This window comes from Helianthus annuus, chromosome 2, assembly GCF_002127325.2.
Source record: "Helianthus annuus cultivar XRQ/B chromosome 2, HanXRQr2.0-SUNRISE, whole genome shotgun sequence".
Taxonomy (NCBI): domain Eukaryota; kingdom Viridiplantae; phylum Streptophyta; class Magnoliopsida; order Asterales; family Asteraceae; genus Helianthus; species Helianthus annuus.
Window position 1 is genome coordinate 149623088 of NC_035434.2, and position 22342 is coordinate 149645429.

At 36.3% G+C, this 22342-nt stretch overlaps 1 protein-coding gene across 3 annotated transcripts; it reads left to right on the forward strand.

Annotated features, from left to right (window-relative positions):
* Positions 1 to 17881: 17881 nt before the first annotated feature.
* On the forward strand, positions 17882 to 21495 carry LOC110924156 (NEDD8-specific protease 1). Of its 3 annotated transcripts, XM_035984573.1 has the most exons (3): positions 17887 to 18029; positions 18568 to 19133; positions 20616 to 21495. In XM_035984573.1, exon 3 carries the CDS (start codon positions 20643 to 20645, stop codon positions 21312 to 21314), a length of 672 nt encoding a protein of 223 aa, XP_035840466.1. In that variant the 5' UTR covers positions 17887 to 18029; positions 18568 to 19133; positions 20616 to 20642; the 3' UTR covers positions 21315 to 21495. The 3 variants fall into 3 exon arrangements, with proteins under 3 accessions (XP_022023888.1, XP_035840466.1, XP_022023886.1); XM_022168196.2 differs by lacking the exon at positions 18568 to 19133 and having other exon boundaries at positions 17882 to 18034; positions 20626 to 21495; XM_022168194.2 differs by lacking the exon at positions 18568 to 19133 and having other exon boundaries at positions 17919 to 18029.
* Positions 21496 to 22342: the final 847 nt, after the last annotated feature.

Here is a 22342-nt window from a genome sequence, read left to right on the forward strand (position 1 = left end):
ACGCGTAAAATGCGTAACGGGTAACCAAATGAATCATATACAAGTTCCATATGTTATTATGCTTAGAATATGTCAATACATCAGTAGGATGTCAACATATATGCCCAAAAAGTATTTAAAACCATTTTAAGTCCCGTAAGGGCTTTTTGGTCATTTTAATATTTATAAAAGAGATTTTATAACAAACTGAAGTTCTGGTCCTTTCTAATCAGTAAAAATATTTATTTTATCTCATTACAACAGTAAGATATCATACATATGTGAGGTTTACCATTTATGGCCAAACTATGTCCCGAAAGGGCATTTTGGTCATTTTACATATGCTTTTACGGGCATTTTGGAAGTCTGAGTTCTCGACTTATACCTACTATAATAATATTAAAATTTGTTTAAGAATTCGGTAGGTAGCAAGTCTTAGGTGTTAATTATGGTTTAAAACCATACTATGCACCTAAATAGCGTAAAAATCGCTAATTGACGATCATTAAGGGGTTTTATGGAACTCTGAGATTTTGATTAGTTTTGAATGCTCAAAAATAATTTATTTAATGTATAAAATCAGTAGGAAAAGGTTTGGCATTCAAATCATTTGTAAATCTCATTTTATGCGTGAAAAGGGTATTATCGTCATTTATCGAATTAATACAAGAACTCTATGATATGATCAGTTTATAATCTGATCAATAACTCCAACAATCCCTAAAAATAATATCTTAACAGTAGGTAATGAGTTTTGGGTCAAAAACCAAGTTTAAACATGCTTTATGCAAGATATCGTAATTTACTTAGTTAAAAGCTTCTAATTACGATATCGGGCATAACTCCTATTTGGGACCAAGAACTGATGTCAAATTTTCGGGACAAGCTTATATATCCATAACAAAGGTTTTTGTCCTCTCATATTTCTAAAAATCTCATTCCTATGTCAAAAGGGCAAAATGGGCGTTTATAAGCATAATAGCGGAAACTAGCGTATAATTCAAACCACAAGGAACCATGCAATATAACTCTAGAGGGTTATACTACTGAATAATATGGTCCTAATGGAAGCTTAAAACATGTGAGAATCAAGCTTAATCGGGTCAGAACTGAAAAGTCAAAGCATAGTCAAGCTTTTGCGACTTTCGGTTAACATCTGCCCTTAGATGATTAATTGTCGGATTAGGACTGATAAAACATGTTTATATAATCATTACCAAGTCATTAGAATGTTATAATATAATTTAGAACCTCTGGTTTATTAATTAGAATCATTTTTGTCATTTCTGTCCAGTTTGACTTTTTGTCAAACTACTTTGACCCGACAATTAACCAGTCAAACGAAATAATTAGGAGACACCCTTACAGGGGTTAATCACCTATACTAATGTGGTTTCATAACCACTTTCAATTTGGTCAGTGGTTAAGCCACATGTAATTAAAACGAAAGTCAAACTGATTAAGCACTAAGTTTGACTTTTAAGCAATTAAGCTAAATTAATTAACTAAACAAGTAGTTAGAGACTTACTAATGGTCCTAGCAATCTTTTCTACACTTGAAAGTCTTCTCCTTACTGTTGGAAGCTCCAGATTAAGTCCCACAATGGAATGTTGCAAGTGTGAGTTATGATCACTAGAGGAGGTTCACTTATATAGTGATTTCTATGGTTCTTGATGGCTTCCAGGTGTTTTAGGATGTTAAGAGATCATCCCAAGTGTCCTAGCTAGAGGTTTAAACCGACATATAGCTCCAAACATCGTTACAAACTAGATTAAGGCGGTGGAACAGCCAAACCCGCAGCTGTCCAGCTCTTTCTGTTCAGCGAAGGCCGTCGCGTAGCGCGACGGCAAAAGGCTTCAGGCTCGCGCTACGCGAGTGCCTAGGTTACCAGCTCAACCAGTTTTAAAGCTGGCAATTTCAGTCCCTGCACCTTTTAAACGTGGTTTTAACTTTGTTTCTTGAACTTTTGGCCCTCTAACTTGATTTTTAAGGACTCCAACTCATAACCAAACATCGTTAAGTCCCCGGTAAATTTTGTGATCACCCCAAAAGGCCTTAAATTTCAACATTGACGCTTTTAACCCCTCGTATACGAATACTGTCATAACTTTCTCATACTTTATCGAAACCTCGTGAAATTTTTATCACACATTCTTGTGAGTATAATTTATCATTACAAAGCTTTGGGTCCGCTAAAAGATCACTCAGAGGTATAGCTTAAACACGTTGACACATTTAGCCCCTGTAGTTTGTAATTCCTCGCTTTCTTTCACAATTAGTTTTGTATGATCCATGACTTATTCGTTTGAAGGTATAAACATCTTGTAGGGCTATTTTAAAAATATATTTATCCATTGTTGACATTCTGGATCCTTATATTCATGCAGTTTCCTTGTTTGTCAACTTTAGCCCTTCTAATTCAGTCCTTTACACGTTTAAAGTCCATGACACGTGTCGATATAATATTGGACATGAATTTTCGAGGTGTTACATCCTCACCCCCTTAAAAGAAATCTCGCCCTCGAGATTTACTGAAATAAATGAGGGTACTTTTCTTGCATCGTGGATTCTAACTCCCACGTGTATTTGGGACCTCTACGGGCATCCCATTTAACCTTTACAATAGGTACATACTTCCTTCGAAGCTTCTTTACCTGCCGATCCTCAATCGATACAGGTTTTTCCACAAATGTTAAAAGGTCATTCAGAGGTATAATTAAACATGTTGACGCTTTTAACCATTATTGCGCAAACTTCCAAATAATTTCGAAATCGGCTCCTCTCGTCCAACAAGTGGCTCATTTGAGAATACGGACATCGTATAAGGTCACTCAGAGGCCTAGTTTAGGCATGTTGACACTTTCAGTCCTTCTATAAACAAAGTTTTTAATTTTTACGAAAATAGTCCCTCATAGTCAACGTTTGACTTTATTAGGGTTCATTACACGTGTCATCACATCATTGGACACGATTTTACAAGGTGTTACATCCTTACCCCCTTAAAAGAAATCTCGACCCCGAGAATTGCTCCAAAAAGATAGAAGTACTTTCCGTCGTAAACTGAACTTAACTTCCACAGTCATTTAGCACCTTTACGGGTATTCCAGTTGACCCATCCATTAGGTGCTTACTCCTTTTCGGAGTTTCTTAACCTGTCGATCCTTGATCGATATAGGTCTTTCCATAAACCTCAGGCTTTCATCAATCTATACGTCTTCATGAGACATTGCTAGGGATTTATCAGCTAGGCATTTCTTTAAGTTAGAAATGTGGGACACATTGTGAATTCCACTGAGCTCCTTAGGCAGGTTTAGCTTAAGCTACACTGCCGACACATTCGATGATCTCGAATGATTTATACATCCAAGGCTTAACTTGCTCTATATACCGAAATGTATTGTACTCTTTCATGTCTGATACTTCGATAGAGCTTCGTTCCCCATTTGGAACTTCAAGAGATTTGCGCCTCTTGTTCGCATTGCTCTATTACCGAATACTGGCAGTTTTTCAGATGATTACGGATTCATAATATTCTATCCATCATCTTTATGACAAATCTCAGATCCTGATAATTGGGCTTTCCCAATTTCCTACCCAACAAATGGGTGTTGGCTATTTCTCCCAAACAAGGTCTCCAGAGGAGCAGCCTTGATGCTTATATAATGCTATCAGTTATAGGAGAACTTAATTAGGGTGAGATAATTATTCCAACTATTACCCGTATCCATCTTAAGGATTCATCTACCCTCATAGTTAGTCGAACGAATCGACGATCCTGGGCAGCTAATAATGATTTTTAATCGTTTCTTAGTCAGGTTGCAACAGCCAATGCACAAGCGCATTACCTTACGCTTTCTTTTGTCAACCATAATCAGTGCTCTTAAAATGATGAGCCAGGCTGTCCAAGCCTTTCTCCAAAAAACTCATCTGGTTAATTCTCAGTTCTTCCATTTCTGTTAATGCTTACCAATATAGGGTTGCTGTAACAGATGCAGCTCCTAACAGGATGTCAATCAAAATCTTATTTTGCCTTTCAGGAGGTAAAACGGAGTATCTCTATAGAGATGATAATCAAGTTTTCCAAATATGATAGATGTAGTTTCAATCTTCGGCCTTGGTCCACTTACCGTCGATTGTGCCATATAAATGACACATCAGTTTTACGAGTGCACGGATGCCTTAAGTAGAGACGCCTACTTAGGAATTTCTATTATGGATATCTTCTTTGAACGCCACTAGCTGACTTTAGTACAATATGACTATTGGAATATCTTGGTGGCCCCATGCGTTAAACTTCCATATTGATCAGGCATGGACATAATTTATGGGACGCACTGGGATACGCAATCCTCATATGGTGCTTTTGTCAATCCTAGTTGGCACTCGCAGTTGATAAAATCAATGAGAAAATAAGAAAAATAATTAAAATAACATATATTGTCGTACTCTTATTCAAAGAAAGAGTACTTTTAGATTATACAGAGAGATCATCGCCGACAATTAGGAGAATCAGTCTCTCAGGTTTCTTTGGTAAGTTCTTCCTGATTAAGAATCTAGAGTCCTTATGAATACCATCATGAGTTTGTTGAGCTTATGGTCTATGAAAGACTTATTATTGCCTATATTTGAAACAGGATACTTGGCAGAAATTATCATTGTCCAAATGATAAGAAAAGTACTGGATGACATCATGTACTTCCTCTTGGCATTCATCAGGTGAGTTCAGACATTTTCTTTCTTAGCCTTTCCAGACTTAGCTGCACCTTCTTTGGCAGCTTTATGGCATCAAATTCTGATGTGGCCTTACTCACTATAGTCATAACAGACTGTATTCCACATGTCCCTATATTCATGGGACTGATGACCAGTTCCTTTGCAGATGTCACACTGCTTTGGTCTTTGATTTATTCGACACCGTTCCCAGTGTCTTTTATAGCAATTCTTACATACAGGCTTCTTACTGAACTTATGATGGTTCTTACTAAGCCTGTAATTTGCTCTTACTCTTCGATTTCTGGGAGTTATCCTCCTCCCTTGTTCATCCTTCACATTCGAAGCGCGAACAAAACTCTTTTCACGAGCAATTGATTGAGGTTTTGAATGAAATTCAGAGCGAGAAGCATTCGGCTCTTTGAATTGCTTCATGACCTTTTCCATGGTCTTTCAAACTGCTGTGTCAATTACAGCTTGGAGATTAACTCCATTAATATTGAGGTTTATGTCTGTAGCATTATTAGCTTTTGTCGCCTTAATAGTATCGCGACTGCTATTCACCTCATTCAAGTTTTCCATACTCGAAACTTGGTATTAACCACCATGTTAAGCAATTTCTAGTCATCGTCCTGATGACCAGGTATAGATCAGCCACGGCATCCATAAACCGTATAGGCTATTATTTTCCAAACATTCCTAATGAATGTTATTTGAACGTATATCCATTACATTTAGCCTAGGTCACAAAAGGACCATTAACGGCGCTTAAGGTTTGGAACGAGTCCATTATCTGTTTGACAGAGGATCATAATGTCACAACTGTCTTTGTCACAAGGACGATTACGAATAGCTCAAAGGCTAGCCTTACATGACTTCTATTATAATTATATACATATATGGCATAAATGCCCGTCTCGAAGGACGTAGAGATATATGGCATAAAGCCTAGTCATGAAAGACATGGATGATTATATGGCATGAGGGCCTTGTCGCAAAGGACGATTAGATATGGCTCAAAGCGGCCTTGTCACAATGACGTTATAAGATATGGCACCAAGGCCTGTCACGGAGGACATTTGTCAATGCTGGCACAAAAGGCCTGTGACTAGGGATGTGAACACTTAATATGTTAACTTGTCACGAATGACAAATTATTGCACATTGGCTTGTCATTGATGAGTTTAAACATCACTCATTGATTTTTATACATCATCATTGCATTTGATGATATTAGTCATGATCGCGCTGATCATATAGACTGTTAGGGTTGGGTATAACCCACCACTTTGTACAGGGGATCTTGAAGATCACCACTAACTTTGACAATAGAGTAAAGTGTAGCCCGTAGGCATTTCATCACAAGGGATGTTATTATCATGGTCATCATATTGATGATAGGAGTCAGGATCGCAATGATCATATAGACTTTTGGGATTCGAGCATGGCTCACCCCCTTTGGCAAAGAATCACAAAAGATTACAATTGCCTAGTCTCAGATGGACAATATATTATAGCCCTTAAGCAAAACATCATTAAGGATGTCAGATTTAATCATCGTACTGATGATTATAGTCGTGATCGCATTGATCATGCAGACTATTAGGCTTGAGCACAGCTCATTACCTTGGACAGGGGATCTTAAAGATCACAATGTCAATATCATAGAGACGTCCATATATAGCATAAGGCTTGTCTCGAAGGGCAGTTAGATGGCGCAAAAGGCCTTGTCACAAGGACATAATCAATGATCTCTTGGATCAGTGATTTCTAAGGGTCGAACATAGTTCATCGCCTTTTGACAATAAGTTTATAAAATAAAACTATTATTGTCATGAATACATCTTCGCCCAATGGCATACATCCAAATTGGATGTTTTGATGCATTCTTCATACCGTTGTTTGATAGCCGTGATTCGTATTGATCATATAGGCTATGAAGGTGGCTTGGAAAAGTCCAAGTACTTTTGGAAGCTAGTGTGGTCTCTCAAGTCACACAGCCAGGAATGTTAACATGTTCTCAGATGTTAACAAGGATTAATTATCTTAAGAGGGTTTTACCATCACAGCCATGTTCATAGACATATAGGCTAGGTTATACCATTAAGAGGATCTTTTTGAAATATATCAGTTGATCGATAAAGTTCGAGTAAATTCAGAACTATTGTTGGATAAAGGGACGAGACGAATACCTACATAAAATTTCAAAACTTTCCTAGATTATTAGGAACTTACAATAGTGCCTTAAACAGGACTTTTAGTAATATATTTGTCCACAGAGGACTTAAAGAAAAATATAAGTCCGTATAAGGACTATAAAAATATTACAAATCCAAACGTCAATGTCCTCAAAATGGACTAATTCAAAATAGCGTATCCCCAAAGGGTCTTAATGAAATAACATGTCCATGAAAGGACTATATTGGTACAGTGTGCACACAAAAGGGCTTTGCTGTACAAGTGTCCTCACAGGGACTTTTAAATAACTCTAGTCCACGCAAGGACCAAAAAGAATTATAAGTCCGAAAAGGGACTATAAAATACATCCGTATAAGGACTTTTATGATATAACATGTCCATGAAAGGACGTTATTAAACAATTGCCCTCGAAGGGACTTTATGATAAAATAATATGTCCACGAAAGGACTATAATGAATTATCATGTCCGCCAGAGGACTTGATAAAATAATATGTCTACGAAAAGACTCTTAATGAATTACTATGTCCATGAAAGGACTATGAAGGAATATAATGTCCATGAAAGGATTATATCAAAATATCAAGTCCATGAAAGGACTGAATAGTAAATGCCCATATAGGGTCTTAAGTCGAAGGTATGTCCACACAGGGACTAAATAAAAGAGATAGGTCCTTATAAGGACTTAAAAGACAAAGAATATTATGAAGGAATGATTATCCAACGTCTTCCTTGCTCCATTAGATTGTTTCTCTTCTGTGTGTACCATACATGATGAAGGTACAAAAGACCTTAGTGAATAATGCAGATAATCCAATCAGGATCCGTTACGGAGATAGAATTCAAGGATTCAATGGTTAAAGAATGATATGGATCACGGATTGGGTTTTGACTGATATAATCCAAGTCTGGGATTCCAAACTTGAAGGTAAGAAACACGGGTTATCAGCCACAAACGGGAGTCTCAGGGACCACCTGGTATGGATTCCACTGGTACAGACTTTAAAATTTGAGCCTCAGGGACCTCCGGTATGGACTCTGAAGTCTGATTCCAATTAAAAATGGGTTTGGTTTTTGGAAATGAATCTATAAAGGTCTTCCTCCAAACCGGTCGCACGCTTATTCTAGCCGTATGGTGAAGCTTGGCATTCATTGGCTTCAGACGAGGGAAATCTCTATCAACAGCTTCCTTGCTTGGCGACATATTCAAAATACATAAAATCGAAAACAATGTTTACTTAATAGGGATGAGAACATTCCTATGTTAAGTCTAGACTCTAAAGGTCTAAGGAATATGCTACTGTGTCATTGAGATTAAACGCAAAAGACTAGTGTTTAATTCACTCAATGTTGGCTCTGATACCAACCTGTCACACCCCGATATTCCACATATCACCGGTGGGCCCGGTGGGGAGTATAGTGACGTAGTTGATATCATCATGGTCAAACATACACAGAATAGCACAGCGGAAGTCTTGGAATAAAAATATTATTACAAACTCAAACGACTGAAAATATCAAAGTATTTATTATAGACGAGTCTGTAATATCAATCCACAGGAGGATCATTACGGAATGTATAAAATGAAGCTTAACAGACTTTATGGCATCTTTAAGGATTTGCAAGATCCTCTTTTTCGACACCGAGCAACTCCCAGCCTATTACGAGTAGTACCTGCCACTTAGCCTTTTGAAAATACGTCAGTTTTCACTGGTAAATACGTTTTAACCGACTCATTTGAAAAGAGTTTATGAAAATTGATTTGAGTGCACAAGGCACAAAACCTTTTTAAAACTTGGGACAATTCTTAATAAAAATCTTGTATACTGAATTACATGTTTACCGTACATCTGGGGCCCAGTACAGAGACTGAGACATGATTAAACGACACACCACTTTTAAAACCCATAAAGGAGTTATCCCCAACATGTGGGTAATAATTTATTATTGGCATCTTTTCGGTGTATGCCTACACCCTGCGCATAAGTTGTGGCCATTTACAAATGAATGAGCCAAGGATATATCCAGGACACGGTCGTTAACCCCCAATGTTTAAGTCATTAACAGAACAGTATCAAAGCAGGTTTTGTGGATTTACTAACCACAATCTGGCATTTGATTGATCCACACCCGACCAAGCGGTATTAATCTACCGTATCCCAAGCCCGTATAGGGGAAAATAAGTTAAAAGTATTTACCTGAGCTAACACTTGATTCACAGCAAAATAACTCAGTCGTATCCAATCTATCTAAATGCAGGTAGCTTTTACCGGGTGGCTCTAGTCTGGAGTGATGGTAATATATAACCAAATTCAGAATGCTAATGGTCTTATTTAAGTCATAGACTTAGACCGGCTAGCTTGAAGTATCTAAAGCGGTACGACACGCTAGATTAAGCGATGACCGGAATAGAACGTTATTTAGACCCAACAAGTTTGGATACTTGTATAATATGGGTAAACTAAACACATTCCGGATTTTGAGACAAAAACGATAAGGTTAAACCCGTTTCGGCAATTTTTACGTAAACTAGTTACATAAACCGATCCGAATGCGTAAAATGCGTAACGGGTAACCAAATGAATCATATACAAGTTCCATATGTTATTATGCTTAGAATATGTCAATACATCAGTAGGATGTCAACATATATGCCCAAAAAGTATTTAAAACCATTTTAAGTCCCGTAAGGGCATTTTGGTCATTTTAATATTTATAAAAGAGATTTTATAACAAACTGAAGTTCTGGTCCTTTCTAATCAGTAAAAATATTTATTTTATCTCATTACAACAGTAAGATATCATACATATGTGAGGTTTACCATTTATGGCCAAACTATGTCCCGAAAGGGCATTTTGGTCATTTTACATATGCTTTTACGGGCATTTTGGAAGTCTGAGTTCTCGACTTATACCTACTATAATAATATTAAAATTTGTTTAAGAATTCGGTAGGTAGCAAGTCTTAGGTGTTAATTATGGTTTAAAACCATACTATGCACCTAAATAGCGTAAAAATCGCTAATTGACGATCATTAAGGGGTTTTATGGAACTCTGAGATTTTGATTAGTTTTGAATGCTCAAAAATAATTTATTTAATGTATAAAATCAGTAGGAAAAGTTTTGGCATTCAAATCATTTGTAAATCTCATTTTATGCGTGAAAAGGGTATTATCGTCATTTATCGAATTAATACAAGAACTCTATGATATGATCAGTTTATAATCTGATCAATAACTCCAACAATCCCTAAAAATAATATCTTAACAGTAGGTAATGAGTTTTGGGTCAAAAACCAAGTTTAAACATGCTTTATGCAAGATATCGTAATTTACTTAGTTAAAAGCTTCTAATTACGATATCGAGCATAACTCCTATTTGGGACCAAGAACTGATGTCAATTTTTCGGGACAAGCTTATATATCCATAACAAAGGTTTTTGTCCTCTCATATTTCTAAAAATCTCATTCCTATGTCAAAAGGGCAAAATGGGCGTTTATAAGCATAATAGCGGAAACTAGCGTATAATTCAAACCACAAGGAACCATGCAATATAACTCCAGAGGGTTATACTACTGAATAATATGGTCCTAATGGAAGCTTAAAACATGTGAGAATCAAGCTTAATCGGGTCAGAACTGAAAAGTCAAAGCATAGTCAAGCTTTTGCGACTTTCGGTTAACATCTGCCCTTAGATGATTAATTGTCGGATTAGGACTGATAAAACATGTTTATATAATCATTACCAAGTCATTAGAATGTTATAATATAATTTAGAACCTCTGGTTTATTAATTAGAATCATTTTTGTCATTTCTGTCCAGTTTGACTTTTTGTCAAACTACTTTGACCCGACAATTAACCAGTCAAACGAAATAATTAGGAGACACCCTTACAGGGGTTAATCACCTATACTAATGTGGTTTCATAACCACTTTCAATTTGGTCAGTGGTTAAGCCACATGTAATTAAAACGAAAGTCAAACTGATTAAGCACTAAGTTTGACTTTTAAGCAATTAAGCTAAATTAATTAACTAAACAAGTAGTTAGAGACTTACTAATGGTCCTAGCAATCTTTTCTACACTTGAAAGTCTTCTCCTTACTGTTGGAAGCTCCAGATTAAGTCCCACAATGGAATGTTGCAAGTGTGAGTTATGATCACTAGAGGAGGTTCACTTATATAGTGATTTCTATGGTTCTTGATGGCTTCCAGGTGTTTTAGGATGTTAAGAGATCATCCCAAGTGTCCTAGCTAGAGGTTTAAACCGACATATAGCTCCAAACATCGTTACAAACTAGATTAAGGCGGTGGAACAGCCAAACCCGCAGCTGTCCAGCTCTTTCTGTTCAGCGAAGGCCGTCGCGTAGCGCGACGGCAAAAGGCTTCAGGCTCGCGCTACGCGAGTGCCTAGGTTACCAGCTCAACCAGTTTTAAAGCTGGCAATTTCAGTCCCTGCACCTTTTAAACGTGGTTTTAACTTTGTTTCTTGAACTTTTGGCCCTCTAACTTGATTTTTAAGGACTCCAACTCATAACCAAACATCGTTAAGTCCCCGGTAAATTTTGTGATCACCCCAAAAGGCCTTAAATTTCAACATTGACGCTTTTAACCCCTCGTATACGAATACTGTCATAACTTTCTCATACTTTATCGAAACCTCGTGAAATTTTTATCACACATTCTTGTGAGTATAATTTATCATTACAAAGCTTTGGGTCCGCTAAAAGATCACTCAGAGGTATAGCTTAAACACGTTGACACATTTAGCCCCTGTAGTTTGTAATTCCTCGCTTTCTTTCACAATTAGTTTTGTATGATCCATGACTTATTCGTTTGAAGGTATAAACATCTTGTAGGGCTATTTTAAAAATATATTTATCCATTGTTGACATTCTGGATCCTTATATTCATGCAGTTTCCTTGTTTGTCAACTTTAGCCCTTCTAATTCAGTCCTTTACACGTTTAAAGTCCATGACACGTGTCGATATAATATTGGACATGAATTTTCGAGGTGTTACAAAGACAAAGTTAACAGACATCATTGCACCAACAGACTCCCCCTTGGATGTTGACGAACTCTTTAGCATCATGTCTTCAGTCTTTAGTCTTGAATTCTCACTCTCAGCCTTAAATTGTTTTGACATTGTAAAAGCTTCCTTCATTCTTCTATCTTCAAACTCTAACCTTCAATCCCCCCTTTGAATGTTGATCCAGAATTCTGACTCCCCCTTTCGCAGACTCCCCCTCTCGATATGCTAGGACTCGAATTTCTGGTTTAAACTTTGACATTTCTTTTCCATGGGGAACTTGACTCCTGTTTCCTGTTTCTCAAACATATAACATTATAATCTATACACTCTTAAACTTCTATTAACTGTTCATCAGTTTTAGAAATCCACTTAAGTATTCAGGTCCAAGTTAATGACCCTGATTACTCAATGTATCTACCAAGTCCAACTTAATGACCTTGATTGATCTGTGACAAAACAAACTGATTTTGTTCAACATTTTCAAATTTTTTTTTTTGAAAATATACAAGTTTCAAATTAATGAACTTGATTTATCTTTTCATCTTTCAGGTTTAAAGTATGAAGCTCCCAACTCATCATCCTGCTTAGAATCTTTCTGCATCTGCTCCCCTCTTCTGAATCTGAAGATCAACTCCCCACTTTGGTTTGTCGGAAAATAAAGCAGAAATGAAAAATCTTTTTTTTTTTTTGGATTTTTGAATAAAGTTTCTAAACTAGAAAATGAATTGCAGAAATTAAATGCAGAATGTAAACTATTTACAAACATATTTTTGGTGAGCGTGTTAGGGAATCATATTAGCTAAAGACAAGTTATTGGCACCGTTAAGCTTGATAACATACTAAGTCTTAAACAATTCACTTAGATTGTCGATATGCTGATCCTCTTAAATTTTCATACAAACTTCAATCTGTTCAGGATACGATTTAAGTGAATTAAAGAACTTAAACTTATATGTGTGTCCCACCTCTTGAATATACTCTCGTATCCAGATCCCAATATTCAGTCTTACAGGTGAGTATACCTAGATGATATCTGTAAAGGGTTAGATGCGAAACCGTGAGAGCTCAGGTCATAACTTCCGTTCAGCAGAGAGATGATAGTTCGACTTTTGGTGTGTTCCCTTTAGAGAATCTTTTCTTCAACAGCACATTATTAGCATTTTTCAATGTTTCATCATTTTTATGTTGAGGGCGATGCTTTTATTTCAAGCAAGCAGAAAGTATTATGCGAGGACTAGACCATTGCTTCCGCAAAATCAGAAGTCCTGGGATAATACCCCAGATATCACTGAGTATAAAGACCTAGTATCTCAAAAAGAGGGACCTTTCAAACAAGATTTCAGGGGTTACCTATATATCCAAGTAGTGTTCCCCACAAAATAAGCAAGTTTGAATTTTAGGTTTATATCCCAAACAAGATTTACTGAATGTATAAAAACCTATCGACACATCATCAGCAAGACTGTTTAAAAACTTTAGACTTTACAAATCTTTAGCGTACTGTAACCGTCAAGCCAATGTACTATCATTTTCCCTTTTTACACAAGCTCTTTTTCAGTTTTCTATTGTTTTTGGATTTTAAAATGTTCTCATGTTTTTGGATTTTTTAAATTTTTTACTGTTTTTGTATTTTCTGAAAATATAATACTTCCCCTAAATACCAAATCAAGTAAAAAATCGACAAACCATTGCAGATTGTTTCTCAACATCGTCATCTACAATGTTATCCTCATCAACGCCGATAATCCCATCCGACACCAATAGAAGCTTCATACCGTTAAGTTTTAAAAGATATTTAAAACGAGTTTTGTCAAAAGCTTTGGTATGTAAATCAGCTTTCTGTTCGTCAGTGTGGATTTTATCAATTCGTATCAACTTCTTCTCTAAGCAATCTCGGATGAAGTGATGACGAATTTCGATGTGTTTCGTTTTAGCGTGATGAACAGGATTTTTTGTTATACTTATCGCAACCTCATTATCAACAAAGATAGGGGTGTTAAGAAATTGCAAACCGTAGTCGCGCATCTGTTGCTGGATCCACAAGATCTGAGAGCAGCAACTGCTAGCAGATACATACTCAGCTTCACAGGTGGATAGAGCCACAGAGGTCTGCTTCTTACATTGCCAGGTGACCAAACGTGGTCCGAAAAACTGACAACCCACTGTTGTTGATTTTGCATTAACTTTGCAGCTTCCGTAGTCAGAATCAGAATACCCTTTGAGCGTGAAATCACCTGTTTTTGGATACCACAACCCCAATGATGGAGTTCCTTTCAGGTAGCGTAATATCCGTTTCACAATCACCATGTGCGAAGCTCTGGGGCTTGACTGAAACCGTGTTGCGAGGCACGTTGGATACATGATATCGGGTCTTGAAGCAGTTAAGTACATCAACGATCCGATCATGGAACGATACGTAGTTTCATCTACCCTGTCTCCGGTGAGATCTGGGTTTATCCCATGGTTCGTCGCTAAAGGGGTTGAAGCTGGAGTAGATCCTGACATCCCAAATTTCTCTAAGATATCATGAACATACTTCGTCTGGTGTATGAAAATTCCCTCAGGAAGTTGATCAACTTGAAGTCCCAAGAAGAATTTCATCTCCCCCATCGATGACATTTCGAACTTTTGCTTCATAACAGATTCAAAATCCTTGCAAATATTTTCATTCGTTGACCCAAATATGATGTCGTCCACGTATATCTGAACGATCACATCTAACTGAAACACTTTAACCTTCCCGTAGAGAAACGCCGTAGAGAAACGCCGATTTCACATCTAACTGAAACACTTTAAATCCCTTCCACGATGCAAATGCTAGAAAGATCCTAATTGCTTCTAGTCGAGCCACAGGAGCATATACGTCGGTGAAATCTATACCCTCCTGCTGACTAAAACCCTGGACAATGAGTCGAGCTTTGTTTCGAATAATAACTCCTCGATCATCACTCTTGCATTTAAAAACCCATTTTGTGTTAATTTTCCTGTGACCGTCGGGCAAATCTACTAACTTCCACACTCCTAACTTCTCGAACTGGCTCAGTTCCTCCTGCATCGCATTGACCCAAGAATCTTCAGTAAGTGCCTCCTTATAAGTCCTCGGTTCAATCTGCGAAATAAAACAACCAAGTGAAAACTCAGTTTGTAATGGAGCAACTGTAGAATAAAAACAAGTAAGCCCTTGATCAATTTGTCGTCTAGAGCGGACGCCTGATTGCAATTCTCCAATAATTAGCTCCTCTGAATGATATGAAAGCGTTCTTGGCATCACCTCGCCCGGAACATCTACCTCGCCCTCCAAATTTGTGATATTTTGATATGCACTTTGTTCACTAACTGGAATAGATTGACTTGAAATCTGAATTTGCTCCCCCTCATAATCTGAATCACCACGATCAAATACTGGTCTGTTCTCAGATTCTTGATTATCATTCTCTACCATCTGATTATCATGAGCAACTTCATTTTGTTGAATATCATCATGTTCACCAGCATTGCTTGGACCTGCTTTATCGTCATTTGAAGTATGCCTTTGACGCCTTGAAGACTCAGCTGGGAACCTTTCCTGCGATGACTCAAACTCTCTTAGAATATCCAACTCGTCAAAGAAATCTTCTTCTTCTTCCTCTTCTCTTTCCATGTCAAATGAATTCCACAAAGTGTCATAATGAAAACGCCATGAATCGCCGGGATTTTGCGGTGGCATTGTGTAACCTTGACATTCAACATTATGTGCCTCAATAATCCGCTTCAAGCTTGGAACATAGAATCGTCTTTGTGGACTTGAGTAACCCACAAATATGCCCTCGATACTCTTTGGACCAAACTTTCCAAAAGGCTCTAGAACTGTGCAGGAAGACCCAAACGGTTCTAAATACTTCAGGTTAGGTTTGCGGTTATTGATTAGCTCAAAACATGTCTTGTTAAATTTCTTTATAGTAAGAACCCGGTTGAGCGTATAGCATGCGACTGATACTGCTTCTGCCCAAAAATCAACAGGCAGCAAGCATTGTCCTGGCCGTTTCAATTAGTGTCCTGTTCTTTCGTTCTGCTACTCCATTTTGCTGCGGAGTGTAAGGAGCACTAAACTCATGCAATATATTCGGTTTCGTTTGTTTTCGATTCGGTTTTGGTTAACTGTTAAGTTATTGCTCACTCTTAGACATTGTTAATCACTCATCATATCATTTTTTTTAAATTAAAAATACCATAGTAATATTATACTCAAATAATAAAGAATAGAATACTCGTTTTTACAGTGTACTTTTTTTTATAAAAATATTAACGTGCAAAAAGTTATGAGCTTTTAAAAATCGTAAGGATAATTAGTTTTTTATAATTGGATAAAATGTAACCACTAACTAATTATCTATTGTTTTGTTAGCAAGGATAATTAGTTTTTTATAAGGGGACAAAGGGTAACTACTAATTGATTATCTATAGTTTTGTTAAATATAAGGGATTAAAGTGTAATTAAGATGAGGAAGTTAGAGTGTAATTAGTGTTTGAAAGAATAATTCACCATATTTAAGTTGTACATTATGCATTCAAGCAAATATATATATATATATATATATATATATATATATATATATATATATATATATATATATATTCTTAACTCTAATATACACTCTTCAACATGAACGGTTCCCTTATAATTTCGGGACGAAATTCCCAAAAGTATGAAAGACTGTAACATCCACAAAAAACGGGTTCTAGAAAAATCTGACTCATATGTAAACCGGACTCAAAATTCTAACCTTTCTAATGAGCCTTTTTCTGGTGTGTCACAGTGCGAATAAGAGACAGAGAAGACCGAGTGTGGGTTGTGACAATTTTATCTGTTATAATGATCCTATTTTAAAATGTATTTGTCTTAGAGAACTCGACCTTATGAAGGTTTTTTTTTAACCAAAAATCCTAAAAAAATCAAATTTTCCAAAAAGAAAAAAACCTTAAACATTGTAAAAAACTGATATCATGCTGATGCTATTAACTTTTTACAACAACTGTAAGGCTGGGGGTGTGGTTTAAAGCCCCTATGGCTTTATAGTGCCACGTCAGATCCACATCAGCGCCATGTCACATAGGGGCTTTAAAACTCCCCCTTTAATTTGCATGAAATGGTTTAAAGTTCCACCATCATTACCTAATTATTATTTTTATTTAAATTCAAACATTATTTATTTTTGATATATTAATTTAAATTTAAATAACAAGAAAAATATATAAAACTCATAATTTAAATAAAAATTACATTGTCACTAAAAAATACAATGCTTAAAAAGTAAGTAGGTTAATCTAAAAATACATATCATCACTCGTCATACAACGGATTTTCACCAAAATAATCGCGCATTAACCGTTCATGAGCACCTAATCAATCTCGTTCAAGAGGCCCTTGTCTCGTACACGTTGTAGACGATTGGGCTTCTTCTCGCAAATAATTAATCGCCTCTTGCATCACTTCGATAAGCATATCGTCGACAATACCGTCAAATGAAGAGCTGGACGAATCGAATGAAGAGTGGAATGACATTTTTTAGATTAAAAATGATCGGAGAGAATGTGTGTGTTTTTGTGATTGATGTGTGTTTGAGTTTGTGATTGGTTTGTGTAAATATATGTGTATATGTATATTAGATATTTAATAGTTTTTTTATACATGACCGTTGCCCAACTGTCAAATTTGACCAAAGTCTCGAACAAAGTGCTAAAACGCTCGTTATTGGGCTGTCGAGAGATCAATGGCGCCCCTCTTTGGCGCGCAGGGGATAAGGTGGTGGCGCTATAGGGCTCTAACGAGTCTGACGTGACCAGAGGCGGTATACCACACCCCTGGCTTAAGGGGCCGAAAACACCACCTTAATTTTTTTTTTTTTTTCATAATTGTTTTTGAAACATTTCAATACAAGTGTGTGGAAAAATAAAAGCAAAACTCATACAAAAATACAAAGTTCTTATGCTAAGATTACTAAAGTACCACTGTTGAAATCATTTCCTTGTTAACAGATCGGAGAATATTATACGAGTTCTTGAATTTCAAACTCGAATCTTCTTGAACCCTAAAATCCATCGCAGCTCGCATCCTCGATTCCGTCAGGTACCGTTTCTTCCTCCGTTAAAATGATTTTTTTTTTTCAATTTGCATTCGTTATATTAAGGTTTTGCAATTTGATGATGAAATTGAATACTAATCTCGAGCAATTAAGTGATTCAATCGTATGAATCTCTGTTCCTTTCACTTACTTTATGAATTATGAATATGCTTAAGTTTGAACTAAAACCCATATGAGGAAACAAAGATTTGTATGTGACTGATGTGCACACCAACTGTTTGTTAAAATGCCTGTATTGGGAATAGACCATACTTTATGTCAGTTAAAAGTAAAATGTTTTGCATATCAGAACCCTCAAGTTTTGTATTGCTTGTAAGAAGATTGGTGTTGCATTTTGAACCAATGTGTAATTGGTTAAAACAAGTCAATGCGGGTCGGTTAAAGTAGATACAACATTACAGAATTGAGGATTTAATGCCCCTGGTGCAAATAATGGATTTGAAGTTTTTAACTTTGTGGGATGTTTGAACCTGATATCCCTTTTTGTGTTGATGGGTATTGATGTTGGTGTTGTTTTCTTAGTATTTGTTGCTGTTTTGATCTTTTTGGATTGGTTGATGGGTTTGATTTCATTTTTTTTTGAACGGCCAACAAAAACGGAATTATTATATCAACCGCTGGATTAACAACTGTTAATCAGAGCCAGCAAACATACATACAGAGAAACATAAACATACAAAGTACAACTTGGAGCTATTACTCCCACACCAAGCATACATCAGACGCCCAAGGCTGCTGCACCAAAATTATTCCACTGGTTCCAAGTCAACAAGGATTTTTTTGCTCGATTTTTATACCATATAAAGCTCGCCGCCTTAATTTCCTCAAAAACATTATGGAATCGTGGCTGTTTTCTGTTAAAAACTAAGTCGTTACGGCTTCGCCGAATGCACCACACAACGTTTGCATAACCATATAAACGACCTTTTTCCATTTAACCGAGCCACTGACATGCTGATGAAATCGCATCAAATCCTTACGTTCCAGCACAAAAATTGAGTTGACTCTGACCCATTTACTGATCTCCTCCCATATCCTTTGCGCGAACGAGCACGAGATGAAAAGATGTCTATGACATCACTAGCGAGGTACTTTATTTATCTGCTTAGTTTAGAAAGCGATTGGTGTGACGGTTCATGTGGCCTTTTTGATGAAAATTATGTTTGAGTTTGTGATTAATTTGGGATGATAAGTTCATCAATTTGATTATTTCTTTTTATACCTAGATCTTAGTGTTAGGGTTGTTCAAAAAGCAGTCTTTTTTTTTTCTTTCTGATTTTACATGTTGAACTTAACTGTTTACTTCACTTTCATTAACTGGAAAACACAAGAAATCACTAATCTTGAGCATTTTTTTTTACTTTCATATAGTTTATGTTTTTGCATCCCCTCTTATGTTCTTTCAGTCATAGTTTGATTTCAAAATTCAAACCTTGGCTTCTTGTACCTAGCTTCTCGCCATCAATGGTTAGAAAAAAAAAATATAATACGACAAAATAGTTAGCGGTTAAGATTCGAAATGGAAGAAAGAGAAAGATATAATAAAAAAAGAATATAGAGATGGAGAATCAGATGTGTTGGGTTTTTTAAAAGATGAATAGAGTTTAGATATAAAGAGGAGTTTTAGTTAAGTTATAAAGATTGAGTTTTCATAAAATATCGGCGCTCAACGACCGTCGACCACCCTTATCCGTCAACGAAACAGTTTCTTAATCGCACTCTGCGTCCTCAGTCTGCACAGATCTCTGCTAACCCTAAGTCCTTAATTGCACCTTAAATTTGTAAACCCTAAGTTAGAGTGGAATTCTCTGATTCATGTTGTTAGTTGCTAATTGCTATTAGGGCACATTGCTATGATTTTGCTATTGAGAGTTTGTTCAATTCCGTTAATATGCAGGTTTTAATATGATATTTTGTGTATATGAATTGCTATTCTGTGTTATAATATGTCAAAACTGTTGGTTCTACTTTCCATAGTAATTCTCGATCCTAATTCACATGGCCTACAAATCAACAAACCGTCTTATACTATTTGTGTATATGTCATGTGTATTTATACATATGTTATTGGATTTGTATAAATGTAATATGTATGTTTTTGTATGATGTTCCTTCAAGGGGGTGCATAGTGGTAAGCGATTTGAGTATCTTAACTTCCACTGTTTCTGCCTTTAATTAGGTGTGTCAATCGTGTTGGGTTGACGGGCTGAATTGTTCAATCTGAACATGACATGTATTTTTATTCGTGTATAAAACACCGAGTCTTACCCCTACACATTTAAAATCATGTAACTTGAACACGATCCCTTAACCCATTTATCCAAACGTGTCAAACGAGTGGACATGTAATAATCAAGTTGTCAACGGGTTAATCAGGTTGGTGGGTTGTAAAAAATGGGTTAAACGGGGTTGTGGGTCGATTTGTTTGATTAAACGGGTTAAACAGGTCAACACAAACATGACCCGCTTATTAAAGTGTATAACACAAAATAATGATAGAAATATTTTGGTTTAATTATCATCCGGCATTAACATGTGCATGATCTATACTTATTATTTTGATCAACCAGGTGCACATTAACATTAACATCTGCAACATGCCAAAATCCTCAGCCGATGAGAAGATCTTAAGTTATAACGACGTCGTGCTCAGGCAATCCGATTTAACGATTCTAAACGGTCCATATTATCTTAACGATCGCATAATCGAATTTTACTTCAGTTATCTTTCTTCATCACATCCTTCCGAACACATTCTACTCGTCCCACCTTCAATCACTTTCTGGATAATGAACTGTCCCGACATCAGCAGCCTCAACGATTTCCTACAACCCCTAAACCTACCATCGAAACAGCTAATAATCTTCCCCGTAAACAACAACGATGATGTAACGGCGGTAGAAGGCGGCAGCCACTGGAGCTTACTTGCATTTGAGAAAGCCACTAATGTATTCGTGCATCATGACAGTTATGGTGGTATGAACAAGAATGATGCAAAACGCCTTTATAGAACGCTTGTTCCGTATACGGGTGGTTCTGGATCACGTTATGTGGAATGTGAGAGCAGCCCGCAACAAGTTACGGGTTATGATTGTGGTTTGTATGTTTTAGCCATTGCGAAGGAAATATGTGACTGGTTTGATGGCAATTCGACAAAGAATGAGGATTTGTGGTTTGCGAAAGTTGAGGAACGTGTTACTCCTGAAAGGGTTTCGGGTCTTCGTGTCGAGATTTTGGAGTTGATAACGAGTTTAAGAGGAAGAAAGTGATGATTTGTGGTATGATGTATTTTGGAATTAACCTGTTTGATATGTTTGGATGGAATCTCAATGAATGAAATGTTTCATCTTCATATTTGTTAGTTTGTAGGATTGTAATGAGTATATTAATGATTTCGCTTTTGTTTACATAATTTGTATTTGTGAATGAATGTTGGTTTATGTTTGTATATTAAGAAGATTCATGTCTGTTTATTTCAAAACCAATAATAAGTTAAAGAGTAATATAATGCATATATGGCTTTAAATGTGATTCGAGCCGAGGGTCTAACTAGAAGTAGCCTCTCTATTTCTACAGGATAGAGGTAAGGTAAGGTTGTCTACATCTTATCCTTCTCAGACCCTACCTTAGTTTTACTATTGGTAGGATTTACTGAGAATTATGATGATGATGGCTTTAAATGTGATATACAAGATAATTATGTACTCACCTTTGTTTCACTCTTCCACTACTCATGATTGTCTTTTGAGCAATATATACAAGTGCCTTATGGTTATGTAGTTCGTGTGGTTCTCAACATATTATTGGTTTTTGAAATGAACATGCCACTATGTATTTATATGTGTGTGTGTGAGAGAGTTTGCAGACACGCTCATTCTTCTAATGGATATTTTGGATACATAGTTGTAAAGTTTAGACAAACTATTATATTTGGTTTAGACGCACCGTTATAACTAATTTAGACGCACTGCTGTTGACTTTTTGGTACAAACCTAGTTCCGTTAATTTGTTATACTTATATGACGTTTATATACTTTACCTTCTTTTGAAAAATTAAGACGATGAAATCAAGGGTTTTATTATTTTTATCTAAGTAATATTCTTATATTTTGAAAAAAAAAATATTGTTTCACTATGATTACAATGAAGGTTTTTTTTTGTTCACCGGCACCAGTTTTTTTACCGAGTAAAATTAGGTCACCAAAATATTTTAGGTTCCAAAGATGATATTTGTTTTGTTAAAAATGATTTTAAAGATGATCCTAACATGATTTCATCCTCCTTCGATAACTACATG

What these genes read in the sequence shown, in the direction of transcription:
- LOC110924156 (XM_022168196.2), top strand. Translation starts at nt 20,643, where the DNA reads ATGCCAAAATCCTCAGCCGATGAGAAGATCTTAAGTTATAACGACGTC.